The 18,461-nt window shown below is 55.0% G+C and overlaps 11 protein-coding genes across 11 annotated transcripts; 5 read left to right on the top strand and 6 right to left on the bottom strand.

Annotated features, from left to right (window-relative positions):
• The first annotated feature begins 37 nt into the window (after positions 1-37).
• BAUCODRAFT_39392 (uncharacterized protein) lies at positions 38-2,440 on the top strand. Its single transcript, XM_007683197.1, has one exon. It carries the CDS (start codon positions 327-329, stop codon positions 2,010-2,012), a length of 1,686 nt encoding a protein of 561 aa, XP_007681387.1. The 5' UTR covers positions 38-326; the 3' UTR covers positions 2,013-2,440.
• Positions 2,441-2,621: 181 nt separating this feature from the next.
• Positions 2,622-3,344, top strand: BAUCODRAFT_319300 (uncharacterized protein). The gene has a single exon (XM_007683466.1). The coding sequence runs from the start codon at positions 2,704-2,706 to the stop codon at positions 3,223-3,225; it is 522 nt and encodes a 173-aa protein (XP_007681656.1). The 5' UTR covers positions 2,622-2,703; the 3' UTR covers positions 3,226-3,344.
• A 119-nt stretch (positions 3,345-3,463) lies between these two features.
• On the bottom strand, positions 3,464-4,798 carry BAUCODRAFT_152518 (uncharacterized protein; the record flags this gene model as incomplete). The annotated part of the gene is made up of 4 exons (XM_007683465.1): positions 3,464-4,452; positions 4,511-4,585; positions 4,651-4,708; positions 4,766-4,798. The coding sequence occupies 4 exons, from the start codon at positions 4,796-4,798 to the stop codon at positions 3,464-3,466; spliced, it is 1,155 nt and encodes a 384-aa protein (XP_007681655.1).
• Positions 4,799-5,133: 335 nt separating this feature from the next.
• BAUCODRAFT_57025 (uncharacterized protein) lies at positions 5,134-6,111 on the top strand (the record flags this gene model as incomplete). Its single annotated transcript, XM_007683271.1, has 2 exons — positions 5,134-5,256; positions 5,446-6,111. Coding segments are annotated over 2 exons (789 nt in total), but the record flags the coding sequence as incomplete, so codon positions are not given.
• Positions 6,112-6,332: 221 nt separating this feature from the next.
• On the bottom strand, positions 6,333-7,256 carry BAUCODRAFT_319200 (uncharacterized protein). Its single transcript, XM_007683464.1, has 2 exons — positions 6,524-7,256; positions 6,333-6,460 (listed from the first exon to the last, which is right to left on the bottom strand). The coding sequence occupies exon 1, from the start codon at positions 7,020-7,022 to the stop codon at positions 6,543-6,545; it is 480 nt and encodes a 159-aa protein (XP_007681654.1). The 5' UTR covers positions 7,023-7,256; the 3' UTR covers positions 6,333-6,460; positions 6,524-6,542.
• On the bottom strand, positions 7,257-8,089 carry BAUCODRAFT_319199 (uncharacterized protein; the record flags this gene model as incomplete). The annotated part of the gene is made up of 2 exons (XM_007683463.1): positions 7,257-7,970; positions 8,033-8,089. Coding segments are annotated over 2 exons (330 nt in total), but the record flags the coding sequence as incomplete, so codon positions are not given.
• A 1,205-nt stretch (positions 8,090-9,294) lies between these two features.
• BAUCODRAFT_319208 (uncharacterized protein) lies at positions 9,295-10,915 on the top strand. The gene has a single exon (XM_007683462.1). The coding sequence runs from the start codon at positions 9,542-9,544 to the stop codon at positions 10,733-10,735; it is 1,194 nt and encodes a 397-aa protein (XP_007681652.1). The 5' UTR covers positions 9,295-9,541; the 3' UTR covers positions 10,736-10,915.
• A 179-nt stretch (positions 10,916-11,094) lies between these two features.
• BAUCODRAFT_127145 (uncharacterized protein) lies at positions 11,095-11,893 on the bottom strand (the record flags this gene model as incomplete). Its single annotated transcript, XM_007683461.1, has 2 exons — positions 11,095-11,805; positions 11,873-11,893. 2 exons carry the CDS (start codon positions 11,891-11,893, stop codon positions 11,095-11,097), a joined length of 732 nt encoding a protein of 243 aa, XP_007681651.1.
• Positions 11,894-11,956: 63 nt separating this feature from the next.
• BAUCODRAFT_319084 (uncharacterized protein) lies at positions 11,957-13,319 on the top strand. The gene is made up of 2 exons (XM_007683460.1): positions 11,957-13,237; positions 13,294-13,319. Exon 1 carries the CDS (start codon positions 12,245-12,247, stop codon positions 13,067-13,069), a length of 825 nt encoding a protein of 274 aa, XP_007681650.1. The 5' UTR covers positions 11,957-12,244; the 3' UTR covers positions 13,070-13,237; positions 13,294-13,319.
• A 194-nt stretch (positions 13,320-13,513) lies between these two features.
• BAUCODRAFT_80044 (uncharacterized protein) lies at positions 13,514-16,087 on the bottom strand (the record flags this gene model as incomplete). Its single annotated transcript, XM_007683304.1, has 2 exons — positions 13,514-15,880; positions 15,932-16,087. 2 exons carry the CDS (start codon positions 16,085-16,087, stop codon positions 13,514-13,516), a joined length of 2,523 nt encoding a protein of 840 aa, XP_007681494.1.
• Positions 16,088-17,061: 974 nt separating this feature from the next.
• On the bottom strand, positions 17,062-17,921 carry BAUCODRAFT_39383 (uncharacterized protein). Its single transcript, XM_007683196.1, has one exon. The coding sequence runs from the start codon at positions 17,797-17,799 to the stop codon at positions 17,488-17,490; it is 312 nt and encodes a 103-aa protein (XP_007681386.1). The 5' UTR covers positions 17,800-17,921; the 3' UTR covers positions 17,062-17,487.
• Positions 17,922-18,461: the final 540 nt, after the last annotated feature.

Here is an 18,461-nt window from a genome sequence, read left to right as displayed (position 1 = left end):
TGGTGTCGAAGCTAGTTACATGTACTTTCGTGCGCCAGGCCAGCTGTCTAGCGTGGGAGGCAAGGATAACGGGGTGTTCTCAAAGCACGGCATGAAGTGAACAGTAGAGAGTGTGATGCAATAAATGCGCACTGGTTGCCGCAAGCAAGTCTTCACAGGCAATGAGACCGATTTGAGCATTTGATGTGCAATGTTGTTAGGTGTTAAGGGTAAGTTGACGGGGGCGGATCGGGGGCGGCAGCGACCGGTCCCGAATAAAGCACTAAGCCGCGACTCATGTAGCATGCATCTGTTCAAGCGAGCGTGCAGTGGTTTGTCGATGCCCCATGGCAAAAAGACCAGCAGAAGACACGCTAGCGAGTGCGCCGGACTCGCCAGCATCCAAGAAGGCGAGGTTACAGAATGGCGCAAATCGTAGCGACTCGCGACCTGCGCCTCCAGCGGCGTCCTCTGAATGGCGGGAGAACGACGACAGTGACGGTAACGGTACAATAAATGGCGAGGGGAGCGGGCGCACTCCTGGTCACGAAAATCACGAAGATGGGACTGCGGACGAGGAAGAGGACGACATCGACGAGCCCAGAGGCAGCAGTAGCCGGCCCGCTGCCCCCGACGAACGCTACTCCGATCTCTACCTCGATACCATATCCCGCAAGAATATGGACTTCGACTTCGAAAAGCTTTGCTCTATAACCCTCGCGAACATCAACGTGTACGCCTGCTTAGTGTGCGGCAAGTACTTCTCCGGACGAGGCCCGAAGACGCCCGCCTATTTCCATGCGCTCGAAATAGGTCACCATGTCTACATCAACATGGAGACAAAAAGGGTCTACGTTCTACCGGAAGGCTACGAAGTCAAAAGCAAAAGTTTGGATGACATCAAGATAGTGGTCGACCCACGGTTCGCGCCGGAAGATGTCAAAGCGCTTGACAGACGGAAAGAGCCAAGCTGGGATCTCTTCGGTAAGAAGTACATCCCAGGCTTTGTCGGCATGAACAACATCAAGGCCAACGACTACCTGAATGTCGTTGTCCAGGCGCTTGTGCACGTGCCGCCATTGCGAAACTTCTTCATGCTGGAAGACTTGTCGTCCAAGCCGCAATTAGCGCAGCGATTCAGCATACTAACACGCAAAATCTGGAATCCCAAAGCTTTCAAGAGCCATGTATCACCGCACGAGCTCATCCAGGAGATCAGTTTGCGAAGTAGTAAGAAGTTTCTACTCACCGAGCAAGCGGATCCCGTGGAGTTTCTCAGCTGGTTCCTCAACCACCTACACTTGTCCCTAGGCGGTAGTAAGACGAAGCCGCGAAGCTCGCTTGTACAGAAGATCTTCCAGGGCCAACTACGCGTTGAGTCGCAAACCATCACTGCGCATGCGGATGCAGGCGACAGGTTGCGCTTCGAGGACGCTGCAATCAAATCGCAGTCCACACCTTTCATGATACTTACGCTCGACCTGCCGCCTGCACCGCTGTTCCAGGACGACGCGGAGAAGAACATCATCCCACAAGTTCCGCTGTCGACGGTCTTGCAAAAGTACAACGGCATCACTGCGCAAGAGAGGATGAACACGCGAATGCGTTACCGATTACTCCACCCACTCCCCGCATACCTAATAATGCACATCAAGCGCTTCCAGCCCAACAAGTTCTTACAGTCTCAGCGCAATCCTACAATCGTAACATTCAACCCTCGCGCACTGGATATGTCGCCCTATGTGGAGCCCAATCCGCAATGTCATCCGCTGGGCGAACCTCTCGTCTACGATCTGGTCGCCAACATCACCTATGAAGGCGTCAAAGTGCGAGATGACTCTGTGGAGGGTGAAGCGGAGCGCAAGGTCTGGAAGGTGCAAGTCAGGGAAGGTGGCGACAGTCAACAGTGGTGGGAGATGCAGGATCTGTACGTCGACAAGGTCAATGCTGATTTGTTGGCGACGAAAGAGAGCTACATCATGGTTTGGGAGAGGCGGAAAGCGGCTGCCAAGCCTATGGCGACAGCAGCTTAATCAGGCACTCCTCTCACCACCCACGTACTCTTCCTTCTGTCCTGGACTATGCTCCCACAGCCGCTTTGCTTCCTTTCCATAATTTCGATGCCTTCCACATCCTCATCCGTATGCTCGCCATTGACACATTTTGCCCTTGTCGACCACGACTCCTCTGCCCCGCGCTCAGCATGAACCTCGGCTCCGGTAGAAGAGCGCCATCATGTGCATCGTGAGCGACGGTATGGTCTCACCTCAAACCCAATGCTACAGGTAATGTCAGACGTATCGTCATTGTTTGCGTGAATAGCGAGGCGTTGGTCCCGTTAGCAACATCCATAGGCACCCTCGCCTAAGTAGCACCTCACTCTCAACCAAGATGGCACGTCCGAAGGTTACGCTGTTCTTTGACGTTGTCAGTCCTTTCGCTTATTTGGCATGGTACATGACGAAGGTACGTGATATGTGCAAACGCTTAGATCCTGTCGCTCCACTTTGCCTGCCTGCGTGCTCAACCAGAGGCAAAACCTTACTTCTCAATGCTAGCAACCCGGAGGCTGTCGGCTCGTGTTGCCAACGAGCTACATTCAATCCCAGTGATCTGAGACCAATACAACAAAGGCTTTGAAAGATGTAAGCTGACACATCGTAGCACTCACCAACCTTCAAGCAAGTGGACGTGACCTACATCCCCATTTTCCTAGGCGGCGTGATGAACGCAGTCGGCAACAAAGCACCCATAGAGATCCGCAACAAGGACAAATGGATCAACAAGGAACGGGTTCGCTGGGCCAAACAGTTCAACATCCCCTTAGCAGAAAAGACCCCCGAACCCTTCCCCCAACTCACACTCACGGCCCAACGCGCCTTATGCGCCGTAGTCCTCCACCAACCCGCCAAGCTCGATGCATGTATAGAGGCACTCTACAACACCTTCTGGATCGAGCGGAAACCGATCAAAGATGCCGCCGTCGTGACTGCGGCTCTGGCGACTGTGCTCGGCGAAGCAGAGGCCAAGCGCATGTTGGAGAAGGCGGGCAGTCCGGAGGTGAAGAAGTTGCTAACCGACAATTCGAATCTTGCGATTGATGAGGGTGCGTTTGGTCTGCCTTACTTTGTATGTACTAACGCGGAAGGAGTCAAGGAAGGATTCTGGGGTTTTGATCACTTGGGTCAGATTGTAGATTTTCTTGGCCTGCAGAGGGATCAGAAGGGTTTTCGAGCAATGCTTTGAGCGTGACGTTACACTATGCGGATTCATGAGTGCACAGGTTGTCCGTACTGTAGATTGTATCGCAAGTGCCGACTTTAAATCATTTCTACGAGGTTTCAAAGCGCTGCGGCTGCAGCCTCATGCCCAGCTAGACGGAAGCGGTGATCATGGAAGGCACGAGGAATGCATTAGGAAGGAGCAGGCAACGCACTTGACACTAACGTCAGTAACAGTATACAAACGCACATACAGTAGCTCGCTAAGCAGCCTCCATATGGTCGAGCACAGCACGTGTCAACTCATGCGTCGACGAGTTGCCACCCATATCCCGCGTGCGCACCTTGCCCTCCGCAATCACATCGTACACCGCCTTGCTGATCCTGTTGGCATGATCGTCAAGCCCCAGGTGCCGCAGCATCATGCTACCAGACAGGATCAAGGCGATCGGGTTCGCTTGGTCTTTGCCCTTGATGTCCAGCCCGACGTGTCGGCAGCCCGGTTCGAAGACGGCGACGTCGCGGCCCATGTTGCAGCCTGGCACAATACCGGGACCGCCGACGAGACCGGCGCCGATGTTGGATAGGATACTGCCATAGAGGTTGGGCATCACCATGACGTCGAATTGCTGCGGGCGGGAGACACATTGCATGGAGGCGTTGTCGACGATCATGTCGTTTGTTTCGATGGTGGGGTACTCCTCACCGACCCGCTTCACGGTGTTACGGAAGAGGCCGTCGGCAAGCTTCATAATGTTGGCTTTGTGGATGCAAGTGACTTTGCGTCTGTTGTTCGCAAGCGCGAAGGCGAAGGCGAATTTGGCGATACGCTCGGACTTGGTGCGGGTGATGATCTTGAGCGATTCGACAACGCCGCTGACGGACTGGTGCTCGAGACCGGAATACTCTCCTTCGGTGTTCTCACGGATGATGCAGAGATCGACGTTCTTGTGCCGTGTCTCGTAGCCAGGGATGTTCTTGATAAGGACGATGGAGGCGTAGATGTCGAGCTCTTGTCGCAAGGCGACGTTGAAGGACTGATGACCGGAGCGCTCGACAGGTGTGTGGAGAATGCCTTTCAGGCCGAGCTTGTTGCGTTTGAGCGAGGCGATGGATTCGCGGAATAGCTCTTCGGAGTGCTTATCGCCAGTCTCCATGCCGGAGACGTCGACTTGTTCCCATTCGATGGGGACATTGTCGGCCTTGAAGATAGTCTTGACTGATTCGGAGACTTCGGCACCAATACCATCACCTGTGAAATCGTTTTAGCCCAAGGTTGTGTCCGTTGCTTGCTTTTGCTAGGCGCATACCTGGTATCAGCGTGACTGTGTACTTGCCGCCAAACTTGGTAGGCTTGAAGATATCCGCATTTACCGTCGCGTATGCTGCGATTGTGTGTTAGACTGTTTCTGTGTGCGCATAGGTATTGCAGTTGTTGTTATCATCGTACAGCGAGCGGCTATCGAGGAGGCTGGCTGGCATGGTGCATGTGTGCTTCGCAGCAGAGCCTGTGTTATTCGTTAGGAAGCAGCTCTAGGTTGTTCTCGTCCCTCCGCTGATCATACCTGCGCAGCTCGCTGGGAGCTTCTCGAGAACATGGCCGTCGTTGAGGTGTTGTAGAGCTATACTCGTCTCGCGCACATGCAAAGTTCGAAGCTTGCTGCTTCTGAATGCAAACTGACGTTTGGCGGCCGTGCATCCGCGCGAGCGGCGCAACAGCACGGCTGAGACTCCATTGGCTCGTTGGATACATCCGTCGGGCCGACTCTGCTTCCGCATCCTCGGCATATTGCATCACTGCCATTGCCGCCGTCTTCAGGCGAAGCCAAACTCTCAAGCGTAACTAGGATCGCGTGCCTACCTATTCCGTCTGTCACCTTAACGGCTTCGCTTTCCACACGTTCCGTGCCGCGACTCTGGGGGGCGTGACAAGATGCCGCTAGTGAAGAGTCCTCCGACGACCAGTGCCCGAGACTCACCCTCATCCTCGCACAGACACTCGGGCTCGGGCTTCCATCCCTTTGGCGGACGATTCAGTAGACATTTCGGAGAGCAGGTACGTTCGTGTCACGCCACTTTACGCGCAGTCTCGCGCTTGCACTGCAGGACTTGGCACTTCGCACCCCACGACTCGTAGGCTATGGAAACCCTTCGCCAACGTGTTATGCTGCTTGCGCGACATCTAGCCTCCTCGCTAAGCGTCACTACCGATATCAGCAGAGTCAAGACTAACGAGACGAACAAGCTCTCACCCGACGACGCCTACCTGTCCTATCACGATGTGCGACTGACGCGCGAGGACGTCGATTGCATCCGCAATGACTGGCTCACCGACAACGCCATTGCTTTCTGGGAAGAATACCTTGAGCACGAGAAGCTCACCAACTACCCCAAGGCTCAGATTGTTCTCCTCCGCCCGAGCATGTCCTTTCTGCTCCTGAAGACGCCAGACCCGCTGTCCCTAAAATCTGCACTACCCGACTTCACCAACACAACCCACATCTTCCTGCCCGTCAATGATTGTCGCCAGGTTGACGTCGCAGAAGGCGGCTCACACTGGTCGTTGCTGCTGGTCAGCGTCATCGACGGCGTGGCTTTCCACTACGACAGCCTCTACCCTTCCAACGTGCAGGAAGCGAAGTTGTCGGCGCATCGTCTCTCTCAGCTTGTGGGTAAGCCGTTCAAGTTCATCAACCTTGAGGACTCACCGCAACAAGAGAACGGCATGGACTGCGGCGTCTATGTCTGCTTGCTCATGCAGCACCTTCTCATCTCGCGGCTACTGAAAGCGCATGCGCAGGACAAGATCAGCATGAGTATGCGCGGTAAGGAGGTGGATGCTACGGGTGGAAGGAGGGAGATGCTGCGGATCATCGAGGCGCGGCGGAAAGAGGGCGAGCGGAGGAGGTCGAGAAGCCATAGTCCGTTCGCGCAAGGGAAAAGCAAGAGTCCACCAAGAATAGGAGATGAGAACAAGGATGCATAGGTGCTGCCGCAGCTACCCTATGGGAGTGGAGGATGTACCACGGCTTTTGTTTGTTGACTTAGCGATGGCGTCGAGGGATGGGTGTTGAAAGTCATCGAATTCGCAGATCGACTGGATGCGTTCTGCATGGCACTACAACTTGCTGGCAGGAAAGGAGGGGCTGCGGCAACTCTGCCTTCGCTGCTCGCAGCGCGAGCGCCTAGTGTCGATTCACGCACAGATCAAGATCAAGGATTTTGCAGTATGAACACGTTATACGCGGAATGAGAGACGTCTGCCCGGGGCGGTTCCAACCTCAATCAGTGATCGAACATTTATTGCGGAGATTTCTGCTTACCACGCTTTCCCATTGAGAGCTAGTGTCTCCTGAATACCTCACCGCCGTCTTCCGTATTGGCAATGCTCGGGTTGAGCTTCACTGTCCACTCCCTTATCACGTGCCCGTCCAGCACTATGAAAACCATCACGATGTCGACGAAGAGCATCAAGAAAGCAGCTAGCCCGTACATCCAACCCACAGCCATCGAGACTTGCCAATCAGTCAGGATGAACACACTCATCAGACCGAACGACAGCCGACAGGCGTTCAGCGAGCCGGATGCCTCAACCGCATGTTTCAAGAAGCACTCCACAGCATAATCGAAGCAGACCGACAGAGCCAGAAGCGAGCTAAACCACAACAAGAATGACCCGAATGCGAGTATCATGAAATGAAGATGGTACTGCACCCCGGCGCCGTAGATGCCAAGTCCGGTAGGCAGCAAAATGGAGGGAACTAGCGTGTTCGCCAGTCGGTACTCTGGGCGCCAAATTCCCCTCGCCTGCGAGCCACCCATAACGGTATCAAGTCGTTAAAGAAGTATTCGTAGCCCTCCGCTCCGAGGATGCCAACCCACGCCGAGAAGGTGAAGCAGGCGATCTGGAAGGGGTCCATGTTGTAGCCGCCCGCCTCAGGTGGCGGCGCCAGATACGACGCCAGTGTCGAAGCATGAGGATGGGAAGTCCCAAGGCGACGAAGATGTAGCTGCCTGTCAGTAGTGTGATCGGCGCAAACGTAAACTGGAGCGGGATGTATGCTCGTCTGATGAGCTCTGCGCCTCGACCACGGTGCTGAGTCTTGAAACCGAAGAGGAACGTTTCCAGTCGGTTCGCGAACCACTGCTTGGCCAACGGCGTACGCCGGGGTTTCAATAGATCGCGTTTGTATGATGTCTCCTTGATAAACAGAAATACCAGAACTCGTGCGGCTCCGATGGGGTCCGATAGTCCACCAGAAGACATAGCTCCAGGAATTGCCCTGCGCGATGAAGGCGAACAACGTGCCGCCTCCCACAAACCGCAAAGATGATGAGCACCTCAAAGACAGCAAACGCAGCGCCGCGCTGGTGGAGAAAGAAAAGATCTACAATGTAACCGCTACCGAGGATGGCAGGGATGGCACCGAAGAGGCCCGCGATGGCTCGCGAGACCGCGAATGCCACGAAATCATGTTGACCTGTCACCTCGGCTCCTCAGGTCTGACGACTCAAGATCCCGAGAAGGCTGTAAAAGATGATCGCGCTACGGCCGATGATGGCGGCAAGTGGGATGATGAAGAAGGGACCCATGACCCATCCAGCCAACGCGGCCGCAACGGAGTTGAGCATCTCGGGAATAGTAACGTGGTAAGTAGGCACTTGCTCGGTGAAAGTGAGCTGGTTCGAACTTCTTGGACTCAGCTGAGCGGCGAAGGTGGCCAGCGCAACACAGCCGAAGATTAAACAACTCTTCCACAGAGGCCAGTTCTGGATGTTTGGATCCACCCTTAGCCTATGCTTTCGTCTTGCTCGCTCCCTAAGCAACTCACCAGCAGGTCATCCGGGTCATCCGATGGCTGCGGGATTAGCACCACGTCGCCAATGCGTTTGCGCTCCGTCTTCGCCATGTGCACAACCAGCTCTGGCGAGTGATCTTGCGAATCCATCACGACGGCTGAACTATTCGGATTATGCGTCTTCGAGTGGCAGGGTCAGAGACGAAAGCATAGAGTAGATGTGAGGCGCCGAGGGAGAGATTGATGGGGAAAGAACCGCAAAAGCTGGGAAGATGGCTGCACGGTCAACCTCACAACCGCAAGCCGTGGGTCTGCATTCAGTAGATGCAATCGATTGCCTACTTTTGACCATCACGATGCCGGTTGGCGAACGGGCTGGCATACATGGCAAGCTGCATGGTATCTCGGTAGGCTCAGACGCTCCACAGGCCTTTGCGCCACGAATTAGAAGGAAGCTGTCATAACGTTCTTACCTGCAGACGTGTACGGGGGCACGCTGTGACTGGCTGGATAGGCCTACAACACTGTGCAACGTCGATGACACATCCACTCCGAGAGTCTGAGTACTGCTGAGATAAGCTGCATATGACGATCCTTTGAAGCTTGCCAGACGTCTCTGCTTGTGGTCACTCGACAGGTTGCGCGGGGCCCGATTTCGCATGCTCAACAGCATGATGTAGTGGTGTCAGGCTCGCCCTCGCTACACGCGGCCTTGGATTGCTTGACCCAACATAAGCTTTTCAGCCAATGCTTGGTGGTTCTGAAAGCAAGTTCGCAACCATGTTCACTTTCTTTCCTTTCCTACGGGCCACAAAGCGCGCTAGCCGAAAAAGGAAAAATCAGAAGTCTATTGATACCAGGATGCGGCATAGTCTTTGCGGACCCGTCAGACATCACGAGTGCAGAAGCCTGACGGACAATGGATTCTTGATAGCTTCATTGTGCGCAGGATCCAAGCTGAGGCATGCTCATACCACTATGTTCAGGTAATGCGGGCATGCGGGCAGTCCTGTCGTGTGAGGACGAAAGCCAATCTCCGAGCTGAGGGGCGAATACCGTTCCATGGCGATGGTGAACGAACCACGCTCCAGATTGACAACTGTAAGGACGTTGTCCTATGCGGTTGATTTGTGCGCCAACTAAAGTATGTCCTCGCAGGACTCCAGCGCCACCTACCAGCGAGCACCACGTGTCGGGAGTAGTACGCTGGTATCTGGTTTGACTCCATTTGTCGTCCTCAATAAGCAGTCACCGTATGTAGCTTGTTGAGGATCCAAGTCATGGCCTTCGTTGTACTGGGAGCAGTCCGATTGGCAGCCTGGCATTCTGTTCGGAAGGTGACTTCTTTATTATTCGGCCTATTGAGCACCGCATCGAGCGTATGCTTCTTCGTTCAACTTTGTCTCATATAGTCGAGACTCGCTCTGCTGTTTTCGTACTTCTCCAGTCCCCACCCACAAGTCACTCATTAATCCGACCTTAAGACGTTCAAGTCTGTATCATTATTGTCGACCTGACACCCAGTCCCTTTCAACAACCATCATGAAGTTCAGCATCGTTGCCGTTGCGGCCGTTGCCGCTCAGGCCGCCGCCGTCAGCGGTAGCACCAGCGCGGTCTTCAAGGACGGTGTCGGCGCCTGCAATGTCCCGGGCCAGAAGTGCCACACGGTGAAGAACGCCGCGCGTGACATCCTGAACGCCATCAACAAGCCCACCGATGTCGACGACCAGCAGAGCTACTTCTGCGACATCCAGGGCAGCGCGGGCTGCAACCAGCTCCACGGCTCCGTTGACAAGCTCCAGCAAGCCGCCATCAAGGCTTACCACACCGTCGCCGCTCGTGAAGCGGAGGCCGAGGCCGAGGCCGAGGCCAACCCGGGTTACGGCTGGATCGGTCGCTGCGGTGTGCCAGGCTCCAGCTGCAACAAGAAGCGCGAGGCTGATCCCGGTTACGGCTGGATTGGTCGCTGCGGCGTTCCGGGCTCCAGCTGCAACAAGAAGCGTGACGAGGACGCTGCGGCGCGCGAGCACTGGCTGGCTCAGCGTGAGGCTGGCGGATGGATTGGCCGTTGCGGTGTGCCAGGCTCCAGTTGCAACAAGAAGCGTGAGGAGGAAGTTGAGGTCCTGCGCCGTGAGGCTGAGGCCGGTGGCTGGATCGGACGCTGCGGTGTCCCCGGCTCGAGCTGCAACAAGGCACGTGATGCCAACCCCGGTGGCTGGATTGGTCGTTGCGGTGTCCCAGGCTCTAGCTGTAACAAGAAGCGTGAGGCTGGTGGCTGGATCGGACGCTGCGGTGTCCCCGGCTCAAGCTGCAACAAGGCACGTGATGCAGAGGATGACCAAAAGATCCAGCAGATGCAGGACGCCATCCGCGCCTTCAACCCCGAGATCGAGAAGGCTGAATGCAACCAGGACGGCCAGCCTTGCGACCTCATCAAGACGGCCGCCCAAGCGCTCCACAACAACACCCGCCGTGAAGCTGAGGCTGGTGGCTGGATTGGTCGCTGCGGCGTCCCAGGCTCGAGCTGCAACAAGAACAAGCGCGCTCTTGCTTTCTGCCAGTCTGGTGAGAACTGCACCGGCCCGGCTTACGCTCATCTCCAATCCCAGGACGCCACCGCCGACAAGGCTGAGAAGGATTGCCACGGCCCCAACGGCGCTTGCACAATTGCTGCTCGTGCCCTTGCAGAGCTGGAGCAGGCTGTCGACGCCGCGCTTTTGGACGCCGATGCATAGACGCCGGTCCCAAAAACTCCTTTTCGCTTCTCTGCTTTCTTGTCGGCCGGCGTAGCTGACTGATCTTCAACGTGACCTGATCATGGTTATGCTGAAGGTTTCCCGCAAATGGCGCATTTGGTCTTACATCTTCGCTTCTTGGATAATGCTTTAGTGTATATGCTCAGTCCTTGGTCAGCGTACCGAGTGGCTTAAAGCAAGTCGGCGCATTTCGGAGGCGCAACACGGCTTGGCGAAATGGGCTCGGCTATTTGATGGAATATACCCATACTGCAAGGTCAACGTAGATCACAAAGAATCATCACAGCAACAGCTCGGTAAAGGTCGTGGTCATCGTGGTATTCTGCATGCTTTCAGTATCATAGCGGTCGCGTTCTCTCGCCCCTCCAAAATCCAAGCAGCTCCCCTGTTTCGCCCGCCCATTCCCGCACGCTGTTGACGGCAGCTTTGGCCATTCCTGTCTGCGTATTTGATCTTTTGTGCCGTGTCCTTCTTGCACTACCGTTCACGCCCATCGGCCCGCCAGTATTGGGCTCCTGCCCTGGTGAGATGAAGCTGCTGCCCTGACCAGTTGCATATTCTGAGCCCATACTGGGCAGTACGTTCTCTCCCGCACTGAGGCTTACGAATAACGCAAAAGGCACAAGCCAGACGTTCAGACCGAAAAACGATGCGACCTCGGTGAAGGTCGGTATGTTCGCCTGTGCGTAGTAGTTGTATCGGTCGGCATTTGCAGGCGGTGCGCTAAAGTGTCTGAACCATAGCCAGTGGTTGAGGATTACTAGAGCGCATGAAGAGATGAATATGGGGTCCGTCAGTTTGACGATAGGAAAGCGCCGCAAATTCTGCATGTAGACAACATGGCTGCCTATGCTGAGTGCTGAGAGCGTTACAGGGAAACGGTCGACAACCGCAAGTAGTATCTGCAATCCGATCACAACATAGATGAGGCGCGTTAGAATCTTCTTAGCCGGTACCGCGTGTTCCTCAACGAGTTCCGAGAGGTAGTAGAGGCCAGAGGCAATGGCTAGAGTGAGGAAGAGGAATCCCAGCGCCAAGCCTAGGTAACCCTGCAAGCTGCGTTAGCAGGGATGTGGTGTATCTGAAATAGCCGTGACGACAGGAATCGGTACGCACAAGCAATGGTAGGACCCACATGTGGCCCGGCGATAATATCTATGATGTGTGAGTGCACATGTATTGTCGCAAAGTTCAAGATGCAGCAAGGCAGAGGCGCGTTTGATCGTCGGTTACCCCAGGTTTGCGGAGCCGGTCGGAAGCGGGCCGTCAGCTGACTTACGGTAAGCACGTGCACTATCGATAAGCCATGTGGCGCTCTCTGCACGAAATCTGTCCACCAACTTCGAGTCGAAGGTACGACTTAGCATGCAACTCTCGACTCTAAACCGATGGAATTAGTCGTACTGAAAGGGCCATAGTGCCAGCGCTTGAAGCGATAACCGTTGCGTACTATTTGAACGGCATAGTAGAGGATACACTACTGCGAAGATGTCTCGACCTGAAGACACTCTCCCGCCGGACCTCTTTTACAACGATGTTGAGTCACGGAAGTATACGACAAGTTCCCGTATCAAGAACATACAAGCGGACATGACCAACCGGGCCCTGGAGTTGTTAGACCTCAAGGAACCGTCACTGATCTTAGACATTGGCTGTGGCTCTGGCCTTTCTGGGGAAATCCTGTCTGACGTGAGCGAGGACGAAGGTGGACCGCACGCCTGGGTTGGTATGGACATCAGCTCCTCTATGCTCGCGCAGGCACTGGACCGTGACGTCGAAGGTGACATGCTTCTGGCAGACATCGGCCAGGGTGTACCTTTCCGTGCCGGCAGCTTTGACGCAGCCATCTCAATTAGTGCGATTCAATGGCTTTGCAATGCGGAGACGGCGGACGTGTCGCCCGAAGGCCGGCTTAAGCGGTTCTTTGACGGGTTGTACGCCTCCCTGAAACGAGGTGGCAAAGCTGTTTGTCAGTTCTATCCCAAGAATGCCCAGCAGCGGAGTATGATTTCGAACGCAGCTATCAAAGCAGGATTCGGGGCCGGTATTCTCGAAGACGATCCAGAAACCAAAAATGTCAAGGTCTATCTTGTGCTTACAGTGGGTGGCGGAGATGTCACAGGAACTGTGAGCGGCATGAACGGTGTTGATGTGTACGACGCTCGGAGGAAGGAGAGGAAGCGTGGCAAGGAGTTCGAGAAGAAGGGAAGTAAAGCGTGGATCCTGCGCAAGAAAGCCCAGATGGAAGCGAAAGGAAAGGTCGTCAAGTCAAGTAGCAGGTATACTGGCCGAAAAAGGAGGGTGGCGTTCTGAGATTTTTCCTTCAGAGACCGCTTCGATCTGTTTGCCGATACTGTGCCCTGAAAACATTTGAGGGGCGTACTGTGGTCGCCCCCTGTTAGCACTTGGACACGCATTCAAGACTTGATGCGCTGCGATCTACGCGAGGGGTGAGTGACTATTGCTCGAGCAAGAGATGGGGTGAGTGCGTCTCAATGTGATGAAGTTTCATTGTCTCGTCGCTAACGCTATGCTAGGCTAACTACCAGTGCGAGATCTGCTGTTAGCCGCCCAAATTTTGACGTTGGGACCAAGTCAACCTCTTGAGCCGAAATAATGCTAAACGCTGGGGATGCTCGCTTCGGGAGTAGGTGGGTATAAGGTGGATTACAGATGCATTCGTCCACATCCTGGCGTTAAAGGTTCGTGCGCGAAAGCGCTCGCAGCAACATACGCGCTCCAAGTTCAGCGGCGGCTTTACGCCTGTACGCCGTTGACCTCAACATCATATCCATCACCCTTCGCCTTCAGCGCTTTGGCAAGCATGAGCTCTCGCATCCAGTCAATACGGTCATCCTTGGTCTTGACCGCGAAGTGATGCGTCTTGCCATTTGCTGCAAGACGTTTGCTCTCGCCCTCTTTGGCGGTTGGCACAAGCTGGAACGCGAAAGCTGTCGGGTCCATTCCATCCTTCGACTTCTTCCCGGCGTCATCCATGAGCTTCAGCGCCTTCATGGCAGCTGTAATTTTGCTGTTCGATCCAACAGATGAGCACGCAACGGCGTACTCATCGACATTGATTTTGTCAATGGCTGCCGTGGACAGGCGCGCATTCGGGTACATGCTAAGGTTGGTTCCCTGGAGACGGAAATGTGCGTCTTGCCAATCATGCCGCAGCATCTTTGTCTTGCGCTTCTTCATCCAACCGGCATGTGTGCACTCAGAGCCGTATCCAAATTGCTTAACCGTTAGATCGACGTGTGCTGGGTCACGGGCTGTCTGCTTTCCAGGATTGGCACAACTGCTTTTGCTGTCAGGACTGCCGTAACTGCTTATGCTCGGCCGTGTGCTGCGCTGCTGGAAATCAGTTGTGAAGACCTCACCCTCGTGCACGGCTGGAAGAGCTATTGATGGTCTTCGCAACTCTGCTGCTCTGGAATGGGAGCGGCTGATGCTGTGCTGTTGTACTCTAAATTGCATATTTGGTGGCACGGATGCCGATGTGTCGCGGGCAATAGGTCCGGAAGGGACAGCAGTAACGGGCACATCCATCTCTGAAGCTGGTGTGCCAAAGCGGTACGGGTGGCTTGGAGAGACCATTGGGCCCGGTGACGCAGTGATGCTTCGGCACATCGATGCAGCTGACTCCGGCACAGCTGGGTTCGTGGCTGCTAATCCTTGTGTAGCGGCAAGCCTCGTAGGGATGCTGAGGCGTGGCAGCTGTCGGAGATGCTGATATGACCCAGTCGTCTGGTCTTGATGATGCAGTGATGGATATGCCTGGAAGTGCTGCTCGGGAAAGAGTGAGGGCGCCGAATCTGTACGCTTCACAGGAGCTTGACTCGTTGAAGGTGGGGGCACAGATATGGAACGGTCAATGAAGTTGCAGTTGCCGGGAAAGCCTTCAACCGGCGACAGAGGCGCATCGTTGAGCGGCGGTGCTGGCGAATGCAGGTGTTGGAAGTTCAGGAACTGCCTGACGTTGTCTTGCGGGTCACGCTTGTCAAGCTGTTCAAGCATGTCCGCGTGTAGCGCGAAATCGGGCAATTGATCTGGTCCCAGAACGTCTGATGAGGCGACGACAGATGGGATAAAGTGTGAATCCGGACGGAGCTGTTCGTCGACGTGCAGCATGCGAACGTTAGGAATAACATTTTCAGCAGTCATTGCGTTTCCGGGGTCGCCGCGAACAACGATGCGGCCGCCCATGCCTGGGCTAATTGGAAACCGACCAAGACCGTCATCGTCCTTTAGCTGCTGAAGTTCTCGTTGCTGCTTCCGCCACTTGGCACAACGTTCGCCTTTGGCGCATTTGTGCGGCTTTGGTAGAAGCTGTTCGATCGCGACGATGGAGACCGACTCTCCGGGAGTTACGATGTCCAGTTGCTTTGGCGGCTTCCGACCGCGCCGCTTCTTTCCAGGAGACGGCGAGTTGACTCTTTCATCTTCGGCACTCGCTTCATCGTGGGGATCACGAGCGCGGCTTGGTGACCGTCTGGTTGTTCTCGTACAAGGTCGGCTGACGTCCTCAAACGGTGTGGGCTGTGGGCTGGGCTGGGACTCTACGCCACGGAGTTCGCAAATGGCATTCCAAACTTGGTGGCGCTTGCCGAAAGACTGGATGTCGAGCTCCTTAAGATCTTCGAACTCGAGATCCATTAGAACCGTACCATCAACATCGTGGTGCTCAAAGCAGTCAATGATGGATTCATCGAGATTAGCAGACAACATCCACTCGACCACCTGTTCATGCGACCAGCCACGTATACTAGTCGCCGCAGCATGCTTCCCAGTGGGAGGTAGATTGAGTGCTTGGTGCAGCGCCGACGCAATTGAGTAGTCCTGTTCGAGCTGGTTCTGCCTGGTGATCGGGGTTGTTACAGTAACGTCAGAGAATGCGGTACCAGTTCTCAGAACCATTTCCTTAGGGAGGAGTGGTGACATCTGCATTGCATACTCGTACTCAAGGTCAGTTGAGGTTTGAGACGCACGGAACAAATGCGGTCCTCTAGGACCTTCCACCGCTTGAGGTTGCATTTCGAAAGGGCCGCGACTCTGGCTGGAGCTTGGGGTTGGCGCCTCATCGTATGATGACAAAGTGGTTTGGCTGGTTCTTCGTTCATCCTACTTTTCGTCAGTGTTACCGTTGACATCACTAATTGTCTACATGCTTACAGTGTCGTAGCTTCCCTTCGGAGAGTCTGGTGTAAAGTCTTCAAAGTCGCTTTCGTCTTCGCCATCAGTGTCGAGGATCTCAGTGGCTACAGACAATGGTCTCGCAGGCGTTGACCTGGCGGCCGCTATCGATGCTGTCTTGTGTCGAAGCAGCATCTCGCCGGCATTGAGTCTCGTCGAAGTCGCCATACTTAGTCAGTATCACCTCTCGATCAGAACACCGCCACTTCGTTCGATTGTGGACCGCTTTGCGCAACGCCTTTGCATACTACTTGCTTAGACTTGCAATGCTGCAAATGTGCGGCGTACACACGAACGTTGAGGAGGTGGCTACCGCGCGCCAGCGCGAGCGTGTGGAGGTCTTCTATACCAACTTGCCGCCCATGGTCGCGCGCGCATAAGCTGCGACATGTCGTGCTTGTGCGCACTGCACACTATCTGTGCCTACGCCAATTTCGGTATGAGGCGCTACAGACCCTGTGCATTCGACGTTAGACTGCAGATTCACCATCTAGACCACCCAATCCCCACGGAGGGTCCAGAGCCCGTTCCTGGATTCGTGACCCTTGAACTTCCAATCCCAGTGTCAGAGCGAAGGGACTTGCTCCATACGGAGTCGGCGGCTATATGCAGTATGCACTCTGTCATTGGCTAGCGAGCTAATTCTAGCTTCGTGACAGTTGATAGCTAACCTGTCTAGAGCGTGATCCCTCAGGTCTACCGTCGACCCTGCTGCAACCTAAATGGCCCGTCGCTTGTGGTACGGGACGGAGCGTGAGATGTTGCTATTGGACGCATTTAATGAACGCCATGTTGACCTTCATCAGGCCTCGTCCTCTAAGAGCGGTGTGCTATACAAGAGCACTCACGATGTCGCACGACCTGTAAGTGCGTGCAGCACGCTGTGTTACGGCAACCTCACGCTGCTCCGCCGGTTTCGGGTTGTCAGTACCTGCAGCTTGAGTGCTTGCAGTGTACAAGGGCTGGCGCCGCACAACCGTCGGAGAAGCCATGAGCATTCTCACGTGGCCTGTAGATTTGCCGAAAGGCTCGGGTCACATCAACTCAGAGGTCACACGCTTGGGTACGGGTCAATGCAGGAGAGATGCAATACTTGGATAGAAATTTCCGGCATCACACAACGTCCAATAACTGGCATTGTCCCGGGTATGTTGAGCGGCCTATGCTAAGCTGGGTACCGCAGACGAGAGGGAAACCCTGTCATGACCGCCTCTGCCGCAAATGGTCAAGAACAGGTGCACCATGTGGGTAGCTTGCGCCCGAAGTTCTCGGACAGTACGGTCAGTGGATGCCCAAGAAGCGCATTCCGGGGCATTCCGCAAGCTTTGGACGTTTGCTACTGAGCGTTCGCTAGGTCATCCTGTACGTAGCGTGCTCGGTCGTGCATACAGCTGTAAAGCATCGTCTCGCGCATGCAGCGTTGAACGTACCTGTGCACGGTCGATGTCAAGACGACCGTGAATTTAGCAGGCAAGGTCGGATGTGGTAACGAGTCGCCAGGAAGAATATCTCGGCCGCGGGATCGTGGACAGGCATCATGAGTACTTCTTTTGGAGACGGCATGAGCACACGGTTATCCAAGCGCGATGTTTAGGCGTGTGGGGTTGGGACGGCTTCGGGTGACGGGTCGCGCAACCCAACGCTTTCCGTTTTGGTTGGTACGGCTTTTCCCGCACGGCACGCCTAGCGTCGACTTCCTGCAACTTCATCACATCACTGCAGCCACTCGGCGGTTCGAAGACGTGCCTCTGGACCAGACTGGACAGTCGTCTAGCTTTCTCCGATAGCCTCCAAGCCAGAGGCCCACTGCATGCTCTTGCGGCTGTCGCGGTAAGAGATAATGGCATCAAGTATGGTATGGAGCGGTTGCACGACGGTCGACGGTTTGAAGAAACTCCCGGAGCACGACATGTAGCGCAGGTGCTCAAATCGTGTACGCCACAGACGACATTGAACTTTAGCCAGGTCTCACACGCAAGCTTCGCAAAATGCCTCCCAGTCTAGCTCGCCTCATGCAGGAGCGATCTGCTTGGCTGGCAGAGCGGTCCGCATCGGGCCAGCCACATATCGTAAACCCCGCTACGGTGCAGATAGGCGACATCCTGCTGCGAGCACTGATGGCCTTACCGTTCGTTCCAACATTGTCCTCCCACTGCCTCTCTTTCAGAGAATCCCGGGCAGCTGCGATGGCTGTTCTCGCAACATGAAGGTTCGACGCTCCACGTGTAACTCGCCGTTGCTCTCCCAAAGCATCAAAAACTAATAAGCTCTTGGAAAAAGCAACCGAACTCTTCTGCAGTAGAATTAGCAAACCTTTGGGTACCTGCACCAAATAGCGGGCCAGATTGACAAAAGACCAGTCGGAACATTGCACTGCACCTGCGTTACGTAGCGGGATTAAAGCGAACCGCTTAGGAAGCTTACTCGGCAGCCACAGTCTGCAGCCTGGTCCAGCTGCTCCAAGCTTCATCTTGCCGTGTTGTTACATTTAGCATGCAATATGCTCTAC

Source organism: Baudoinia panamericana (genome assembly GCF_000338955.1).
Source record: "Baudoinia panamericana UAMH 10762 unplaced genomic scaffold BAUCOscaffold_15, whole genome shotgun sequence".
NCBI lineage: Eukaryota > Fungi > Ascomycota > Dothideomycetes > Mycosphaerellales > Teratosphaeriaceae > Baudoinia > Baudoinia panamericana.
This window is presented reverse-complemented; position numbering and strand designations above follow the sequence as displayed.